General features: G+C 40.1%; 2 protein-coding genes across 15 annotated transcripts in view; one reads left to right on the top strand and one right to left on the bottom strand.

Annotated features, from left to right (window-relative positions):
• Window positions 1-97: 97 nt before the first annotated feature.
• On the bottom strand, window positions 98-8,595 carry LOC123863206 (zinc finger protein 239-like). Its single transcript, XM_045902498.3, has 5 exons — window positions 8,402-8,595; window positions 6,360-6,404; window positions 5,494-5,620; window positions 5,107-5,202; window positions 98-2,354 (listed from the first exon to the last, which is right to left on the bottom strand). Exons 2-5 carry the CDS (start codon window positions 6,372-6,374, stop codon window positions 1,435-1,437), a joined length of 1,158 nt encoding a protein of 385 aa, XP_045758454.1. The 5' UTR covers window positions 6,375-6,404; window positions 8,402-8,595; the 3' UTR covers window positions 98-1,434.
• A 263-nt stretch (window positions 8,596-8,858) lies between these two features.
• LOC123863227 (zinc finger protein 300-like) overlaps window positions 8,859-20,723 on the top strand; it is a 38,537-nt gene continuing 26,672 nt past the window's right edge. For 2 of the 14 annotated variants that reach the window (XM_064596651.1, XM_064596652.1), the window contains exons 1-3: window positions 19,165-19,365; window positions 19,762-19,863; window positions 20,543-20,717. The gene's annotated coding sequence lies outside the window, so the exon portion shown is untranslated. The other 12 variants (XM_064596642.1, XM_064596650.1, XM_045902547.3 and 9 more) reach the window with 12 other exon arrangements.

Below are 20,723 nucleotides of genomic sequence, written 5' to 3' on the forward strand. Positions count from 1 at the left end.
CTGCTGCTCCCCCTGTTGTGCGCTCTCTCTCTGCCAAATAAATAAAATCTTAAAAATATAAAATGAAAATGAACGATTCTCTCTGAAAGAAGTCCCTACATTTCTGAATTGTAAAATCCTTATTAAAGTATTTCTTACTATTCTATCACAAGGTGAATTAGGAAATGCCAAATAGACGGAAATGGTGCACAGTAAAATGAACCCCCAAACATATTGTTGGGTTATGGAGTACTTATAATTTGTATCTTCAGCTTTATGAAGTAATCCAGTGAAAAAGAGCAGTAGTGTATGTATTAGGGCTAGAGCTTGGGCTAGGGCTGCCATAACAAAATGTCATAAACTGGGTAGCTTAAGAAACAGAAATTTATTTTCTCACACTTCTGGAGGCTGGGAGTCCAAGATCAAGGTGCCAGCACAGTTGGTTTCCTCTGAGGCTACCCTCCTGCTGCCTCTTCACAGGGTCTTTCCTCTGTCACCTGCATCCCTAGTGTCCTAATCTCCTCTTCTTATAAGGACACCAGTCAGATTGGAGTAGGGGCCAGCCTAATGGCCTCATTTTAACTTCATTGTGCTTTAGAGGCCCTATCTCCAAATACAGTCACACTCTAAGGTACTGGGCATTAGGGCTTTAATTAGTGAAGACAATAACAGTATGTAAGAAGAGGGTAATTTAGTCACCAAAAACAATTATTTAAATCATAGTGAATGTCGTAAGAAGCCATGGCTATTTTCTTTCGCTCATTCTCATATATCTATGTCGTATGTACATATGAACAACAACAACACCTTTTCATATTCTTTCATTGATCAAAATGAGCCGAAGTCATATATATGTGTGTATACATACACACACACATGTACTAGCAATGAACAGGAAAAAAAGTTAATTTTACACTTTAGAATCTTTTTAATTGAAGTATAGTTGACATATAATATTAGTTTTAAATTCTTCTTGAATGATATATTTTCTGTTAAATAGAAGAAAAATAGTATTATTCAATGTGGAAGATCTTGGTAGATGGCATTGTACATGTAATACTTATTTTATATTCATATTTATGTTAACTTCAAATATACAATTCCAATACATGATTTATGTTATGTGGCGTATAACATATTATAATACAACCAGGACTATAATGCTTTCATACTTTGCAAATTGTCCACATATGCTTTTCTAATTTTGTTCTGACTAGTCCACTTACTAATATTCCAAAGGTCTTTGTAGGCCATAGTGAGCGTTTATCCTTCAACGAGGGGTACTTTCTGTAATATCTTTGAGAAATGCTTTGGCATCACATATGGAATACGATTTCTACAAAAACATAGCTACCTACTTTAAAAATATGTTGAATAGGCTTGACTTCTTGATACATACTAAGATTTGATTTCTACTGAGGCTTTTATTTGTAGATATTCCCGTATTAGTTTCTTTTAAGGAATTTTTTCTTGATGAGTCCTTTTATGTCGACAGAAGGCTGAGCTATGTCTGAAGGCTTTTCCACATTGATTGCATTTGTAGGGCTTTTCTCCTGTGTGAGTTCTGTGATGTATAATGAGGTCAGACTTCTCAGAAAAGGCTTTTTTACACTCATTACATTCATAAGGTTTCTCCCCAGTATGGATTTTCTGATGTCTCATAAGGCATGACACTTCACTGAAAGCTTTCTCACACCTGGTACACACATAAGGTTTCTCTCCTGTGTGTATTCTCTGATGTACAAAGAGGTGTGACTTCATGCTGAAGGCTCTCCCACATTCATCGCACCCATAGGGTTTCTCTCCAGTATGAGTTCTCTGATGAATGTTGAGGTGTGATTTTTGGAAAAAGGCTTTCCCACACTCACCACATTTATAGGGTTTCTCCCCAGTGTGGATTCTCTGATGTTCGATGAGGTGTGACTTATGGGCGAAAGATTTTCTACATTCAGTACACTCGTAAGGTTTCTCTTGAGTATGGATCCTCAGATGGATAACAAGGTTGGACTTCTTGCTGAAGGCCTTTCCACACTCCGTACACACAAAGGGCTTTTCTCCTGTATGAGTTCTCTTATGTATAATGAGGTCTGACTTCTGGAAGAAGGCTTTCCCACATTCGCTACATTCATTCTTTCTTCTGTTACCACTAAATGAGCCTAAATAATTCAAACTCCTACCATAGGAGGCATATTTTTGGAGTCTTTGTTTGGAAGAAACAAAGTCTGTGCTCAGAGGAAATATATTTCTAAGTGCATGACATTTGTTGCCCTTTTCCCCAGTCACAGTTTCCTGGTCAATGAATGCAACATGTTTCAAAAATGTTTCTTGGTTCTCTTGGTGTCTTTCCAAGGGGTTATCAAGTTGCCAGACTTCTTCTATAAGGAAGCATAATTAGCTCTGTTTGTGAATATTTCTGCTAATGTATTATGGTTCATAACTTTTCACCCTATTGTGAGATTGAATCTTTACTTTAAGGCCTAGTATCCCTAATGAACAGAAATACCAAGGCTACATGGAATCTATACCCCTGAGCTTTGTAAGAAAACCACAACTTAAAAAAAAATCATATTCGTAGAAACAGAAATAGAGAATATGACAAAGAACACAAATATATCTGGCTGTCTGCAAATAGGACTTTGCAAACTGGGAAGAAAAACAAAAATAATTACAAGGTGCAATAAAAAGGAACAAAGGAGGACAGCTGTTATGGGGTCAATAGGAAGAGCCCATCTAGAGAATTACAATGACTGGCTGAAATGGTGATCAGAGGAAATAAAGGAGAGATTGGATGAGGAACAGAGAGATCTGAACTGGTGTCTCATCGACTCATTGTTGGATTGCTCTAGTTTAATCCTCACTCGTCTCTCTGCTTCCAATGTCTCTGAGCTCGTCTAGTCATCCATCAGCATGAAACGGACTTGACAAAGCCATCGAGCCCACTTGCAAGCAGTAGCCAGTGCCTCAGAAAGCCGTAACAGTAATTCGTTCTTATATGGGTGTGAAGGCCCAGGAACCCATGTGTCCAGTAAGAGAGAAATAAGCCACAGAATAAGCCAAATACAAATGCCTCAGGGTTAGATTAACTACTGAATTCTCACTCCTGAGTGTGTCATCTTAGTCTATTAATAGTTCACAGATACTACATTAATCCTGACTTTTAAATACTCTCCCCCCTTTCTTCTCTACCTAGCACATATAGAAGAGGAATCACAGTTAAGAAAACAGGTACTAAGTCCAGATTACCAGGGTTTCAATCCTACCTCCATCACTAATTAGACATGTGGCAGAGGTCAAGTTCCTTGATCTCTTTGGGCCTCAACTTCCCTTTCTATAAAAAAAGGGATAATAATAGCACCTACCTTGTAGTGTTGTCATGAGAATTAAATGAGTCAATAGACGTAAAGTACTCAGAATACTGCCTCACACATAATACGTTTTGTCAGTTAGATACCATTATTACACGTATTATTACTGACAACTATGTGCTTGCCACTTTTGCTTTACATCGTGTTTTCCAAATTTCTGGATTCTATTAATGTGGAGACGCTAAGCAGCAGATTTCTCACTCTGGATCTAAAACCCTATCTGTCTTCATTTTCATCTATTTTATAAACCTCTGACAGTACTTGACTACTGTTAAACTTATGCTACCTACATCCAGAGCAATAAAGTCATTCCCTGGCTCAGAATTCAATAATTCTCCTGAACTTCCTAACCCAGTTCCTGACATATGAGCCATCAGTCTTTAAAGAAAGTGAGTAGATTTCTATTCTTTATCCAACACTGGCTCCCCAGAGGCTAGACTGGACACCTCTCCTAGGAAGATACACACATGGCCAAAAAACACATGAAAATGTGCTCAACATCACTAGTCATTCAGTGCAAATCAAAACCATAAGATACCACTTCATACCCATTAGGATTGCTACTAGAAAAACAAAACAAAACAAAAAATAACAAGCGTCAGTGAGGATGTGGAAAAATTGGAACTTCTGTGCACTGCTGGTGCGAATGTAAAATTGTGTGGTAGCTGTGGGAAACATCACAGCAATTCCTTAAAAATGTAAACACAGAATTACCACATGGTCCAGCAAATTCACTTCTGGGTGTATACCTAAAAGAACTGGAAGCAGGGGCTCAAACAGAAATTTGGACACCAACGTTCTTGGAAGCATCATTCACAGGAGCCCAAAGGTAGAAACAACTCAAATGTTCATTGCAAATAAATGGATAAACAAAATGTGGCATACACATACAAGAGACTATTCTTCAGCCCTAAAATCAATCAAATTCTATCACATGCCACAACGTGGATGAACTTCGAAGATATACTAAGTAAAATAAATCAGACATAAAAGGACAAATACTGTTTGATTCCATTTATATGAGGTATCCAGAATGGTAAGATTCTGAGCAAAGAAAGTAAAGTAGTGGTTAGCAGTAGCTAGCAGGGGAGGTAGGGCGGGGAGGTATAGTTTAACGGGTACAGAGTCTCGGCTGGTGGTGATGAAAGAGTTCTGCAGATGGATGGTGGGGATGGTGCACATCAACGTGAATGTACTTAATGCCGCTGAACCATACACTTAAAAATAGTAAATTCTATGGTATGTATATTTTGCAAAAATTTAAAAAAGGCAAAAAAACTTCTCAAAGTCTTAAATGAAGTTGGTTAAGAATCACAGGCAGAATATACCTGGAAGGGAAAATGTCACTCTCTAATAGCCATGCAGAGAAGAGCATTAATGTGGGAAGGTGATATATGGAAATGGCATTCAGGTAAATAAGGAACTTATGTCAACCATCCCAGTTGTTTTCAAAGGGCCAAAGGCTTTAAGAAGAGAGCCCTGAAGCATATTTTTCAAAGATGCCAACCCTTACTGATCAACTGTGATCTTTTAAAAAATTTTCTTTTAAATTCCAGTAAACATATAGTGTTACATTAGTTTCAGGTATGCAATATAGTGATACAACAGTTCCGTATATTTCTCAGGGCTCAGGACAAGTATACTCTTAATCCCCTTCACCTATTTCAGCCATCCTCCCACTATCTCTGCTCTGGTAACCATCAGATCAACTGTGATCTTAATTTCATTCACTTCCATCCACAGAGTCCTTTACCTAACTCACCTGCATAGTTCCAATTTGGGATTTCTCTCTCCACCATCCATGGTTCTTCACCTTGTTCCAACTTGTGGATCACAGATGGCTTTGTGGTTTGATATCCTGTCAATGGGAAATGATAGAGGATTTGGACCTAGCTACCTGGGCTTCAGGTCCTTTGAACTCTGAACTTCATCAGGGACTTCCTGATGAAGGTGCCCATTTGTACCTGAAAAAGAGAGGTCTTTAAACAAACTTGAAGCCAGACCTCCCAAAGACTGTCAATCTTAAATCTACTAAGACCCAGAGCCATACTTGTAAAAGTACTTCAAAGGGCTGATTATTTGGAGCAACTGAGAAAGGTAAGGTAGTTAACTAAGCACATGGCAATCAACACTGGGAAATGGTCCTCACCCACTGAGATGAGGTTGATATAGTTCTCTAGCATCACATCCCTGTATAGATCCCTCTGGGGAAGGTCCAGATACTGCCACTCCTCCTGGGTGAAATCCACAGCCACGTCCTTGAATGATACTGGTCCCTGCAACAACACATTCCTATTCCAACTAAAGTCATCAGTACTGCACAAAATGGAAAAAAAAAAAAAGCATGGCAACTTGTTTAAAGCATGCTCATTATTTGATAATGCTTCTTAAAATTTGGCCCCATTTCATTTTGGGTGATAGTATACTAATTTGGTCTCATTCTGTTTCTCCTGCCCTATGCTTTGATGCCCATTTGTCTAGTTTTATGTTTCATTTTGTGGGTAACACAAAAATCATATGTGAAACATTTTACACTGAATATTCATTATTCATTAGGCCATTCTTTCATTGTCATTAAGCAAATATTTACTGAACACCCCATACACATCCAGAACTGATTGTCCTAGATGCAAAGGACCAAATATCAGAATCCGATCCAATTTGCCAAGGCACAGAAAAGATGCTCACTTGGTATCAAGTTATACAAAGAGAAGGCGGCACTGTTCAAAATGCTCTTGATAAGTTTTTTTTAACAAAGTATTTTAATTGTCAATGTTTAAATTAACAATGTACTAAATATCTGTTTTGCTATTTTTCATTTTCCTATACTTGTATGACCAACAGTAAGAGGATTTAATGTTTTAACCAACATTTTTAAAGGTCACAGAACAACTATAACCAATATAAAAAATCCCATTGATTATTAAGATTTCTTTGCATGATTTTAGCTCACATGGTCATTTTTACAGTCCTCCACTACTGTTCCTATATAATGAACGGAACAAACTAACTCACCTGGGACTTGGTCATTTTCTGCAGCCTTTGGGTGAAGACAGAGATCTATGAACACAGAGGTAGGGGGAGAGATGGAGCCATGAGAGACCAGGTATGACTTGAAGATCCCAGAATCCCTGGTGTGACAAAGCCATCCACAGCTGCCTCAACAGTTCAGTAGGGGAAGCCACTCTGTGAGAGAATGTCTCCTGGGCCCTCCAGAACTCATTGTGAGAAAAACCACAGATTTGCACTAAGATTTAGCTGCAAGACCATCTGTTGCAGCACTTCTTAACATACTGAAAAATTGGAACAAATTAAGGAACTGGTAAAACAAACAGATATATACTCCAAAGATAAAGTAATTTACAGTCATCAAAAATGATGTTGCCAAATGTTTATCAATATGTAATGGCAGTTGGTGCACATCCTTCTCTGACCATTTAGTCATGCCTTCTGTGGATTCTAACCAGGGCTGTAGGAACAGACAGGTTGGAGTCTGAAGGTAGAATGTACCAGCAACAGGTTCTCAGTGGGACCCAGGAACTGCGGAAGAGACACCAACAGACCCTGGACATATAATGTCCACATCGTGAGATTCGTGCCACGGTCTTTCTGGAATCTTTCCCGGGGAGCTGAGTTGCCGATCCCTGTGTTTTAAGCTAAGGGGGAGGAGAGGTCAGTTAAATGCTATGTTTTAGGTTGGGAGACATATAAAGAGTAGGAGATTTGGAGGAAAATATTTGGGCTTGAATTTACCTCTGGCTGTTTGACTTTGGGCAAGTCAGTCAACCTCACCTCTCCAGCCTCAGTAAAATTAGAAATCATATCTGTGTTATATCAGAGATTAAGGTAAGAAGCATATTTTGATTAAGGTAACAAACATATTTTACAGAACCTAATGTTAATATGTTAATGTGTGTGTGTGTCCATGCTGGCTGTTTCCTCTACCCAGCACACTCTTCTATTTCTTTCTTTCTTTTTTTTGAAGATTTATTTATTAGAGAGATAGACCGGGGGGGGGGCGGGGAGGAAGGGTCAGAGGAAGATGAAGAGAATCTCGAGCAGACCCCCAGCTGAGCATGGAGCCAGACACAGGACTCCATCTCATGACCCTGAGATCATGACCGGAGCAGAAACCAAGAGTCAGATGCTTAACCAGATTGAGTTACCCAGGCATCCCCACTCTTCTACTTCTTCAACTCTTTACTCAAAAATCACCAAGGAGGCCTCCACTGTCTACCTAAGTTAAATTTAATCCCCCCCATTTCCCTTACCCTGATCTACTTTTTCTTTGTGTATAAATTCTAATATATAATTTACTATCTAATATACTATATGATTATGCTTATTGTTAACTGACTGTCTCTACTTACTAAAACTAAGATTTCATAAAGGCAGGGAGCTTGATTCAGTACTGTATATTCAGTACTGTATCCCCAGCACTAGAAACAGTGTCCGGTTCATGGATGCCCAATAAATAGTCTTTTAAAAAAATACAGTTATATGTAGTAAATTTCATAAAACAATCCTTATCACAAGGGAATACACATGTGCTATTTTACAGTATTTTATCTATTTTTTTTAAGTGCCTGCTTACTGTAGGATTCCATTCATATGATGTTCTACAAAGGCAAAACTAACCTATAGAGATAGAAATTGGAAACTGGTTGGTTCTTAAACAGGTGGGGGGAGGAGTTGACTAAAATGGAGCAGAACTTTCTGGGGGATTAAAATGTTTGATGGGGGTGGTAGTTACATGTGTGCATCAACAAATTTTACACTTTTGTTCTCTGTAAATTATATGCAAATCATTCTGTGTAAGTTATATCCGACCTAAAAGTACTGGCAAATAACAATACTAGTCTTGGCTCATTAAACAGATTTCACCACCCATACTCACTACTGGGTTGCAGCCGATGGTTTGAAAAGCTGACTTAGAGAGTTGCTGTAAGGGTTAAAGGTTAGATGCCTTTGAAAAAGCAGGTAGCACTCCACCTGGAACATTTCAGACCTTCAGTAAAGCTTGGTTCTCTTTCCACACCCCGGAGGGCGCTCCTCACCTGGGTGTCCACCACTTGGCGCGCACTGGCACCCCCCTGGATGCGCCGGATGCGCTCCGGGCACGACACCTGAAGCGCGACACCAGCAAGAACGCAGTCCCGGGACCCCGCCCACTCCGGGCTCACGGACCCAGGTTGAGGAGGGTAGCTTTTGACACATCCCGATCCACGCCTACTCCAAAGTCCTGCTGAATCCTATTGTTCTTCCCCCACCTCCCCGAGCCCGCGCCCACTGCCTCGGCGCACCTCCAGCCCAGACGAAGACCAAGCGGGTGCGGTGCTTAGAGCCTCCGGACTCGCCCCCGCCCCCGGGGCACTGCGGTGAGGACAGGAAGGGCACACATGCGCAGAAGAGGGCGCCGCGCGCGCGGGGCTCGCAGGAGCCCGTTGCCTTCGACTGCAAAATACATCTCCCAGAATGCCTGCGCTGCGACGCTGCACATGCGCAGCGAGAGGCCGGGAGCGAGTAGGGCGCTCGGGGGCTTTGCACCTGATCCCAGCACTGCGCCTCTGGTCCCCCCACCCCCGGGTTTCCAAGCCCTTCCTCCAAAAAGACCCATATGGAAGGTCTAACGCGCGCGCACGGAGCCACGAGCCTAGCGATAGAGGCAAGACCTACAATGTTTCGAGAATTCTACCAGGCCTGAGCACGTTTCACTAAAGGTTTGAGGACTTAACTCTGGAATTTCAGTTTGAGCCCAAAGCCTTTCGGATTTTTGTGTTCAGCCTTTCTGCTTCTCTGAATGGACCTGTGAGTATAACGTTTTGAGCAAAGGGGAAATACGTCTCAGAGATTTCACTAGAATGCCTGTAAATCAAAGCTAACAATGGCATATTTTCTAAGAACACACAAATTAATTTCGATTACACAAATATGAAGACCAGTAGCTAACTCGTCTGAGTAATAGTAAAAAAAAAAAACTTGGAAAAAAACCTAGGGACAGTTTTCCTCCACAGGGCAGTTCGATGTTATGAAGACACTGTTGCTCCAGATTGATCTTGTGCAACATTAATCAGTGTCCTGGTAGGTGTCCATAGATATTTTTTTGGATGATCACCTTCCACGTTGTGCCAGTTTCCATATGGCTTAAAAGTTATAACAAAAAGAAATACCTATAAAGCATTTACTTGGAGTAAAGAATATGGCTGGCAAAATAAAGATTTTTGTCCTTGGTTACCGAAGGGTAGCCTCTAGATTCTTGGAATTTCCCCAGTAATATCCCTGGTGGGCCCTGATAATTCATCCTACCTAGATGATTCATGGTGGGTCCCTGGATAGTTGACACCAAGAAGATGACTCAGGGTAGGAGCTGGCCACTCCACAAAGACCATGTGACTAGAGAGTTGGGGTTTTGAATCACAAGATACATTTGTATACGTGCTGCCTAAGGGAGCATCACAAGATACATTTGGAGGACTTCTTGACCTCTGGGGAGTGAAGCAGGGTTGGAGATTGAGTTCAGCTTGAAGGCCTGTGATTCAGTCATTAGTGCCTAGATAATGAGACCTCAATAAAAACTCTGGACATCTAGCTCAAGTGAACTTTCCTGGTTGGCAATATTATATGTATTGTCATACATTGATGTGCTTGGAGGGTATGACATCCTGACTCAACACAGCGAGAACAACAGAAGTTTCACTTTTGTAACCCTTTCAGATCTTACACTATGAGTCTCTCCCTTTGGCTAGTTCTCATTTATATCCTAATGCTATAATAAATCTGTAATCATAAGTATAGTGCTTTCCTGAGTTCTGTGAGTCACTGAAGTGAATTATCAAAGTATCAGAGGGGGTACTGGAAACTCCTGGATTTTTGGCCCACTAGCCAGAGTAGCCCAGAGTGGGGCCCTGAGAACTCCTGGGCTTCTGGCTGGTGACCGAAGTGAGGGCAGTCTTATGAAGACCTGTGAAGTTTGGCCCAATTCCAGCTGGTTGGTGTCAGAAATCACTGAGAATATGTATTTTGCATGATTCTAGGTACTTTAAATGTATTAACTGATTTAATACTTCCTAACAACTCTATGAAGCAGATTCTATTAACCTCATTTTAGGCATGAAGGAATTGAGACCTACAGATTAATCTACTTATTGGGGGACACACAGCTAGTTAGTGGGAGAGCAAGGCAGAATGGCTGTAGACCATGGGTTGTAAATTGCCTCTCTCAGGCCACATTGGGCAGCTGCCTGTTTTTGCACTCTGTGACCACAGAATGATTTTTTTACATTTGTAAATGACTGGAAAAAAATTAAAAGAATAGAGTTGTGTTTGGGTCTTAGTTTATAAAAAGTGACTGCATGATGACACAGAGAGGTCAGTGTCATTGAAAGAAAAGTTTAATATTACTCAAAGTTGCCCTAGAAATGGGAGGCAGAGTCAAAGTTTCTGGGTCCCAATTCCACTGAGAGGGTTCCCCACACCAACAATAAGCAATTCTGTGACATCAGCCAGGAGTCCTACAGTTTAACTCAATTCTGCCACATCTCCTGGGAGATAGCATCTGATCCCACAGATTAAGGGTTCAGTCCTACAAGACTGACACCCCTCTCCACTTCACACCCCTCGCCTAGCCACAAGCCCAGGTTATTATATGCTTCTGACCCACCAGCTACAGAATGGAGGTTCCCAGGCTTCCTCCTTAAACTACAGATGCCAGTCACAAGTCTAGTTGTTACTTGTAGTTCTGACTGGCTATAAATTAGAGATTCCCACCACCCTTTCCTTGGGTTCAATTAATTTGGTAGAACCACTCATAGAACTCAAACATTTTACTTACTAGATTACTGATTTATTATAAAAATATATGACTCAGGAACAGCTAAATGGAAGACATATGGTGGGCAGGTATGGAGAAGGGGTGTGGAGCTTCCATACTCTCTGAACAAGTCACTCTCTCCACATCCCCACATGTTCACCAACCTGGAAGCTCTTCAAAACCTGTCCTTTTGGGGTTATATGGAAGCTTCATTACATAAGTGTGATTGATTAAGTCACTGACCATTGGTTATTGATTCAACTTCCAGCCCCTATCCCATCCCTAAAGATCAGGGGGTGGGACTGAAAATTTCACCCCTGTATTCTTGGTTGGTTGCCCTGGCAACCAGCCACCATCTTTAGGTGCTTTCCACAAGTCACATCAGTAATGTAAACCCAGTTGTGGTGGAAAAGGGCTATTACGAATAATAAGACACCCATTTCACCTTTATGGCTCTAAAGCAATTTCAGAAACAGGACAGGAGACCAATAGGATGGCAAAAGATGCTCCTTATCACTCTGGAAATTCCAAGGCTTTTGGAAGCTGTGAGCCAGGAACCATTGACAATACCATATATATATGAGAAATATATTTTGGTCATCTGAGTGACCAAATACGTTTTTCTTATAGATTATAGTATCACACAGGGCCACAGAGAGAAGCACCAGTGTTAGGAGGCCTTTTTTTTTTTTCTTTTTAAGATATGAGTGCTTTTTTTTAAAATTCTAGTATAGTTAGCATACAGTGTTATATTAGTTTCAGGTGTACAGTGTGGTGATTCAACGCTTCATACATCACCAAGTGCTCATCACTACAAATGCACTACAGACCATAGCTTTTACTAGCATTTTCATGGGAAAGGATAGGCAGAGCAGGGTAAACAGTTTAGGATTGGCTGGTTTGAGTAATTCTGCTGGGCTTTGGGACATTGGGATTGTCCTTAATTTTCTATTACCTGGCCCTGGATTGATTTAGGGCAGGGGAATATTAGCTTGGTGTGTGACTGTTAGATAAAGGAGGTGGTTAGGAGTATGGACTTGGGATTGGCTGGTTTACCTATTAGAGGAGTGCTGTCAGGCAAGTTATCACAATAGGAATTATTATTTTTTTAAAGATTTTATTTATTTATTTGACAGAGAGAGCAAGAGCAGGAACACAAGCAGGGGGAGTGGGAGAGGGAGAAGCAGACTTCCTGCCGAGCAGGGAGCCCTATGTGGGAGTCGATCCCAGGACCCTGGGATCATGACCTGAACCGAAGGCAGATGCTTAACGACTGAGCCACCCAGGCACCCTCACAATAGGAATTAACTAGTTCTGGGAGTTTCCCCAGCCAGCAAAGACCCCCACCCCAGGAGATCAAACATCATAACACAGAGAAAATTAAAAATATGGTTAATATAAAATAGTATCTCAAGATACATGAACATTATGTGAAATTCTAATTTTAGTGTATATAAACTTTATATTATTGGAACACAGCAACATTTATTTATTATTGTCTGTGCCTGCTTTTATTCTACGACACTAGAGTTGACTTATGAGAGAAACCATGTGGCCTGCAAAACCTAAATTCTTCACTATTCGGCCTTACTAAAAAAAATTTGTCAACCTCTGCTCTGTAGTAAATGCCCTTAATCTGTATGAAATACTGCATAAAAATGAAAATGTAAAATTATAAACGTTTTAAAAATAAAAGGCTATATGTACTGAATCTTTGGGTGCAGAGACTTTAACATGCTACTATTATAAGGAAAAATAGATTCAATTATGGAAAATATTAAAACTTTCTATGGTAAAAAACAATTATAAAGGTACTTCCACTTCTAGGCAGATGGAGTAGATACAGTTTTCCCTACTCTCTCTGCTAAGGAAGAGCTCAGAATTCTATACATCTATACATCATTGTTTTCTGGCTTTCATAGTTTCTATTGAAAAGTCAGTTAAAAATCTTAGTCTTTAAAGGGAATATGTTTTCCTCTGACTACTTTTAAGATTTTCAGCTTTTTTCTTTTTTTTTAATACTTTTAAAAAAAGATTTTATTTATTTATTTGACAGAGAGAGGCACAGCCAGAGAGGGAACACAAGCAGGGGGAGTGGGAGAGGGAGAAGCAGGCTTCCCGCGGAGTAGGGAGCCCAATTCGGGTCTCCATCCCAGGACCCCGGGATCATGACCTGAGCCGAAGGCAGACGCTTAACGACTGAGCCACCCAGGCGCCCCTCAGCTTTTTTCTTTTTTAAAGAACATCTTTATTGAGATATAATTCACCCATTTAAAGTGTATAATATAGTGGCTTTTAGTATAGTCACTGATACGCACAACCATTGCCACACTCAATTTTAAAACATTGTTAGCACTTCAAAAAGAAACCCTGTACCCTTTAGCTATTATTCCACTATTCACCATATCCTGTGCCCCAAGCAATCACTAGTCTACTTTCATTCTCTATAGATTTGCCTATTCTATTTATATTTTATTTAAATGGAATCATATAACATGTACTCTTTTATGATTGGCTTCTTTCCCTTAATGTAATATATTCAAGGTTCACCCATGTGGCAGCATTTATCAGTGCTTCATTCTTTTTTATGGCTGAATAATATTCAATTATATGTATGTACCATGCTTTCTTTATCCATTCACCATTTGATGGACATTTGGCTTCTTTGTACCTTTTTAAAAAAAAGATTTACTTATTTATTTTAGAGAGAGAGAGTGCGAGGTCAGGGGGGCAGAGGGAGAGAGAAACTCCAGCAGACTCCATGCCCAGCACAGAGCCCAAGGCAGGGCTTGATCTCACGACTCTCAGATCACTACCTACGCTGAAACCAAGAGTCGGATGTTCAACCCGACTGTGCCACCCAGGTGCCCGTTTGTACCTTTTGACTTTTATGATTAAATATATAAACAGTGTATACATTTTGGTGTGGACATACCACTTTCAGTTGTTTTGGTTAGATTCCTGGCAGTGGAATTACTGGGTCAAATAGTAATTCTATGTTTAACCATTTGAGAAACTGCCAAGTTTTTTCCAAAGTGGCTACACCATTTTACATCCTCACCAGCAGTGTATGAGGGTTCTGATTTCACCACATCATCACTGAGTTGTTATTGTCTGACTTTTTGATGCTAGCCATCCTTGTGGGTGTGAAGTGGTATCTCATTGTGGTTTTGATTTGCATTTCCCTGATGACTAATAATGTCAAGCATTTTTCATGTGTTTGTTGGCTATTTGCATATAGTGTAAGGTAAGGGTCCAGTTTCATTCTTTGTCATGTGCCTAGCAAATTTTCCAGGGCCATTTATTGAAAGAACAGTCCTTTCCTCATTGAATCATCTTGCCACCCATGTCAAAAACCACTTGAATATAGGTGTATGGGTTTATTTCTGGACTCTCCATTCTATTCTCTTGATCTATATGTCTATCCATATTCTAGTACCACATTATTTTGATTACCGTGATTTTGTAGTAATTTCAACACAATGTTGAATAAAGGGCTGAAAGAAAGCATCCTTGTTCTATGCTTATCTTAGGGGAAAAACTTTTAGTCTTTTACCAGTGAATATAATGTTATCAGTGAGTTATTCATAAGTGGACTTTATCATGTTTAGCAGTTTCTTTCTGCTCCTAGTTTGTTGTGTTTTCATCATGAAAGGGTATTGGACTTTGTAAAATACTTTTTCTGCATTAATTGAGATGGCGAGATGATCATGATTTCATCCGCCTTGATTCTTAATGTACATTGATAGATTTTTTAATGATGGGTGACTCTTATTTCTAGGATAAATCCCACTTTGGTTAAGGTATATAATCCTTTTAATATGCTGTATTTGGTTTGATAACATTTTGTTGAGGATTTTTCTCATATATATTCATAAGAGATACGGGTTTGTAGTTTTCTTGTGATGTCTTTGGCTTTTGTATCACTTCACACCCACTAGGATGAATAGCATCAAAAAGTCAGATAATATTGGAAGGTTTGAAAATAATTTTCATTAATTCTTTAAGTGTTTTGTAGAATTTGCCAGTTAAGCCATCTGGTTCTGAGCTTTTCTTTGATGGGAGGTTTTTGCTTACTGATTCAGTCTATTCGTTATAACTCTGTTATAGGACTGTTCTGTTTCTTTTTGAATCAGTTTCGGAGGTTTGTGTGCTTCTAGGAATTTATCCATTTTCTAGGTTATCTAATTTGTTGGTATATAATTGTTCATCGTATCCTTATAATCTTTTTCATCTGTAGTTCTGTATTAATGTCCCCACCATTGTACAGTTAACCTTTGAATAACATGGGGTTTAGGGGCAACTACCCACCCCCCATGCAGTTGGAAATCCATATATAACTTTTCACTCCTCCAATATGTAACTAATAGCCTTCTGTTGACTAGAAGCCTTACCAATAACAGTTGATTAACACTTTTGTATGTTGCATGTGTTATATACTATGTTCTTAAAGTAAGCTAGACAAAAGAAAGTGTTACTAAGAAAATCATAGTGAAAATACATTTACAGTAGTGTACTGTATTTGTTGAAAAAAATCTGCATATAAGTGGACCCATGCAGTTCAAACCCATGTTGTTCAAGAGTCAACTGTGTATGATTTTAGTAATTTGGGTCTTTGTTTCTTGGTCAGTCTAGTTAAAGGTGTGTGAATGTTGTTGATCTTTCAAAGAAACAACTTTTGGTTTTGTTGATAATTTCCATTGTTCTTCTCTATTTTGTTTATTTCCACTCAAATCTTTATCATCTCCTTCCTTCTGCTAACTCTGGGTTTAGGTTTCATGTCTTTCTAGTTGCTTAAGGAGTAAAGTTAGGTAATTGCTTGCAATATTGCTTCTTTTTTTTTAAATGGAGGCGTTTACAACTCTAAATTTCCATCCATACACTGCCTTTGCTGTATCCCATTAGTTTTGGTATGGTGTGTTTATTTCATTTGTCTCCAAGTATTTTTACTTACCTTGTGATTTCTTCTTTTACCCATTGGTTAATAGTGTCCTGTTTAATTTTTACATATTTGTGGACTTCCCAGTTTTTCTTCTCATTAATTTCCAATTTCATTTCCTTGTGGTTGGAGAACATAGTTTATATGATGTCAGTTTTTTAAAATGTATTGATACTTGTTTTGTAGCCTAAAATATGGTACATCCTGAAGAATGTTCCATGTGAACTTGAAAAAAGTGAGTATTGTGCTGTTGCTGGGTGTGGTGTCCTATATGTCTGTTAGGTCTAGTTTAAGTGTTAATCAAGTTACTTCCTTACTGATTTTATGTCTCTATGTTCAGTCCATTATGTAAAGTATCTGTTGAAGTCTCCTACTATTACAGAACTGTGCATTTCTCCCTTAATAATGTAAATATTTGCCTCAATATATTTGATCTTTGTTGTTTAGCTCATAAACATTTATAATTGTTAATCTTCTTGATGAATTGACCCTTTTATCGATATATAGACCTTTTTTCTCTTGTAACAACTTCTGACCTTATGTCAGTTTTGTTTACAATAACATCATAAAGGTGAAGGTAAGGGGAGGACAGAGTTGTAAAGGATCAGTGCTTTGTGTGCTGTTAAAACTATGATGGTAACGATTCAAAGTAGTTTGTTGTACATTTAGGATGTTAATTGTAATTTCCATAGCAACCAATAAGAAAATAACTAAAACATATTCAAAGAAAGAAATAAGCAGGGAATCAAAATAGTACACAGTAAAAAAAAAAAATATACAAAAGAAGGCAGTATTGAGGGAATTGAGGCACACAAAAAAAGTCACATAGAAACAAATAGCAAAACGACAGAAATTCTTAACAGTAGTCACTTTAAATGTAAATGGATTAAATTAATGGATGGGAAAAAAGAAAACATGCTCCAGCTATATGCTATCTCCAACTATATGCTGTTTTAGCAAGTAAGATGTTTTCATTTTCTTTGATAAATTTATAGAGTGAATCGAACTGGCCTAGATTTACATTTGCAGTGTCTGCTGAACATTTTTTATAGATGAGCAATGTCTAGTTTACAATTGGACAAGATATCAACAATTTTATATTGTATTTAGTTTCATGAAAATCTTTATAAAAATGAAGAAGACAGTTTGACCTCTGTTTTTCAATCCAAGAGTGAAGAGCTAGGGGATTTTTTTTTTCTTGTCATGATTTGATGTATCATCTGATATACTCTTGAAAGCAGGATTGGCTCTACACTGTAAGGGGCCAACACATCTGTTATCAAATATCTCCTTTTGTTTGTCCACAGGGCATTTTAGTTGCAACATTTGAGTTTGGAAATGTAACTTTATTCAGTTTTATATATCAGTGAATAGAAGTATACAATAATACACGTTTATGTTGTCTAATATAATTGGGCAGTCACTATTTTCAACTCAGCATCTGTGTCTTTTGGGGAGACAAAAACCCGTTTATTTATTTAGAAGTACTTGCTTGTCATCCTAGATTTGTTTCAGTCTCCATATGTGCTTTTACATCCCCTTCACCACCATGCCTAAGCCTGAATTCTCTTTTGCATATTGTGCAATTTGCTGTTGTAGTTATTTATCTCCCTAATCCAGGTGTTGATGCATCTTTATATCTGTCATTAAAATAAGAGGCTTTTTTGGTGATGTATGGGTCATGCTGTCGTTGGTATTATAATTGTTTTCATTTTCATTTCTGAACTCTTAGAAAACACGGTCACAATACTTACAATATTAAAAAATAAACTAGCGCTATGTCCGTACAAAGTACAAGTTAATCCACAAAGCCAAAGACTGTAAATGTTTTGCTTTTTTTTAAAAGATTTTATTTATTTATTTATTTGAGAGAGAGAGACAGAGAGAGAGCACATGAGAGGGGGGAGGGTCGGGAGGGTCAGAGGGAGAAGCAGACTCCCTGCCGAGCAGGGAGCCCGATGCGGGACTCGATCCTGGGACTCCAGGATCATGACCTGAGCCGAAGGCAGTCGCCTAACCAACTGAGCCACCCAGGCGCCCCCAAAGACTGTAAATGCTTATGAGTGCCATGCATTTAAGTTACATACTTAAGACGCATCACTCGTGAGTGATGCAGCGATGGAGAGGTAATTCATTATTGTAAACCTCAATCATGGTCGCCAACATCAGAAACGGGGGGGGGGGGGGGGGCAGCAATAGTGACTAGGAAAGGCACAAAATCTGTGCCTTATCCACTTGAATTTAAAAAGATGTTGCTCACCGCCTTACTTTTTGAGGCACCTTATAAGTTCCACACTTTCCCTCAACTTTGCCCACCCATCTGCTCAAACCCGGACCTTTAACGTCCAGGCGAAGGATTTCCTGGGACATTCCAGACAGACTTGGACGGTCGGTCACCCTCCGTCTCCCTTTTCCACTCGTTTCAGTTTTCTCTTTCAGTCTCCCCCCTCCTTCATTCTTCCCTCGTCTCAGACCTCGTTCTCTCACTCTCAGTCCTCCTTTGTCTCCTCTTTTTCCCTTAGTCTCCGTTCTGTTTCTCAGATTCTCCATTATTTGTGCCTCAGTCTCCTCTTCCCTGTCTCAATTTTCCTTTTTTCATCAGTCGGTCCCTGCAACATATTACTGAAGTTGTAATTTCCCTTAGGCGATTCCTTCTCATTATTTTTAGCATAATTGGCGGTTTATGACACCTCTCCGCCCCCCTTGAACTCGGCCATCACTTCTGCCCCTCGGTCCCACAGTGGAATCCTCCGGTATAGGGTTGTACCATTACCAGCACTTTTAAGTAGAATCCCTTACAAAAGGATTGCACCATTCCAAAGTCCTTTTTCCCCAGTAAAGGACTGCACTACTGCAACTTCTTCCCCAATCCTCCTGCAAAAGCTCTCTGCAAAACTTCGCACCTCTTTGGTTTGTATAATCCTCCTTTCCTTCATCTTGCCTCCTCCCCTCTCTGCCGCGGTGGCACGGCCCAAATTCAGGTTAGGAATAAACCAAATTCCTCCGCGTGTACGGACCTGACTGGACTCTCAATATGGCGGCTCCTACAAAGAGACACAGTGCCTGGGAGCCGCCATCTTGCCTCCTGAACAAAGCCGCCGAGGGTGCAGAGGGGGCCAAACCGCTCTGTACGGCTCGGCGCATGCTCGGGAGCCCCGTGCTGTGCTCTCCCAGCCAGGAAGCGGGAGAGTTCGTCAATTCACGTTAATCTGTGACAGCTGTCGGGGGTTATGCTGGGACGGACGTTTCGGGACCTGATAATCGAGCTGGGGGTCAGAAGGGGAATTTATGGGTTAAGTCATGAGGAAGTCTGGCATTGATATTGGGGCGGGGGTCTGCGAGGGTCAGTAATTGGAGGTCTATGAAGACTGATGGGAAGTCTGTGGGATGAATGTTGGGTACGTACAGGGGTCAGTAGTAGGGAGAGCTGTATGATCTGTGGGTCAGGGATGGCAGGTCTGTGCGCTGTTGGAGCATCCGTGTGGCCAGTGATTTGTGGACCTGTATGGCCAGTCGTGTGATCGGGGTTCTGTGGAGGTGCTCTTTTGGGATTTGTGATTTCTGCACCTGGTGATTCAGTGATTTGTAGGGGGGTTTTAATGCAGCCAGGGACTGATAAAGGTCAGCTCTAGTTTAGTGGGAAAGGCCTCACTTTACAATTTCTGCAGGTCAGAGGCCGCCCCCAAGTTGAAGCCCCTCCTCAGATGTTTTCTCAAACGTCCATCTCCCTCCATCACTCACGTCCTCACAGAAGAAAACATTCTTTGAACGTAAGACCAAACAAATCTGACGAATAACATTATTATTGTCAATTCTCTCTAGCCAAAGACCACCAGGAACACCCTGAGTTGAATAAGTTGGGTATATGGCTGTAGCATCTAGTTGGGAACATGCACACCATGGGGAAAGTGAGGGCTTCTTGTAAGAGGGTGTTAGAACTTACAGGATTTCTCCTTGTGTTAGGTGATTTTGAGGCGGGCCTAAGGGGGTGGACCTTGCTCTGAATTGGATGTTGTGAGGAAGTGGGGTAATTCAGTGATGGGGGATTTCAATAAATCTAGAGTGAGGAGACTACCCTGAAGCTAAAGCTGTAATAGGTAAGGAAGTCGCAGTCGCTCATGTTAACTCAGAGAGGGGGTGTTTTGTGGATTGGACAATGTTGATGTTTTGTCTGTGTTCAGACATGATTTCAGACAGGTCCTGTTTTTGTCTTATTCTGTCATGGTCACAGAGTGGCCTTGTCTGATGTTGATGTTCTATGTAATTATGTTAAATAGGAGAATTTGAGTGCCAGGGCAGCTCTGAAATGTGAGGGCTGCTTTTTTTTTTTTTCTTTTCTTCTTCTTAATGTGAGGTGTGATTTCAGTCCCCCGTCTTCCTGTTTACTGAAATTGTTCTACATCCTGTTCAGCAAACATTTATTAAACACCTGCTTTTTACTTGTTTCAGAGCTCGGTGTCCAGAGAGGAGCATGCCTATTCGATTGTTTCCTTCCAGGTTTATTTTGACAAAGCCTGGGATAACCCCATAGGAAACAGTCTACCTTTCATGGGAGTACTCATTTCTGTGAGTGAGTGCAGTCTTCTCTGCGTGACCCATCCTGGGACTGAGAAGAATTTACCAGGTATGT

The sequence above is a fragment of the Mirounga angustirostris genome, unplaced genomic scaffold (genome assembly GCF_029215605.1).
Source record: "Mirounga angustirostris isolate CCGP_5_RB_7025 unplaced genomic scaffold, mMirAng1.0.hap1 SCAF_7, whole genome shotgun sequence".
In the NCBI taxonomy this organism is placed as follows: Eukaryota; Metazoa; Chordata; class Mammalia; order Carnivora; family Phocidae; genus Mirounga; species Mirounga angustirostris.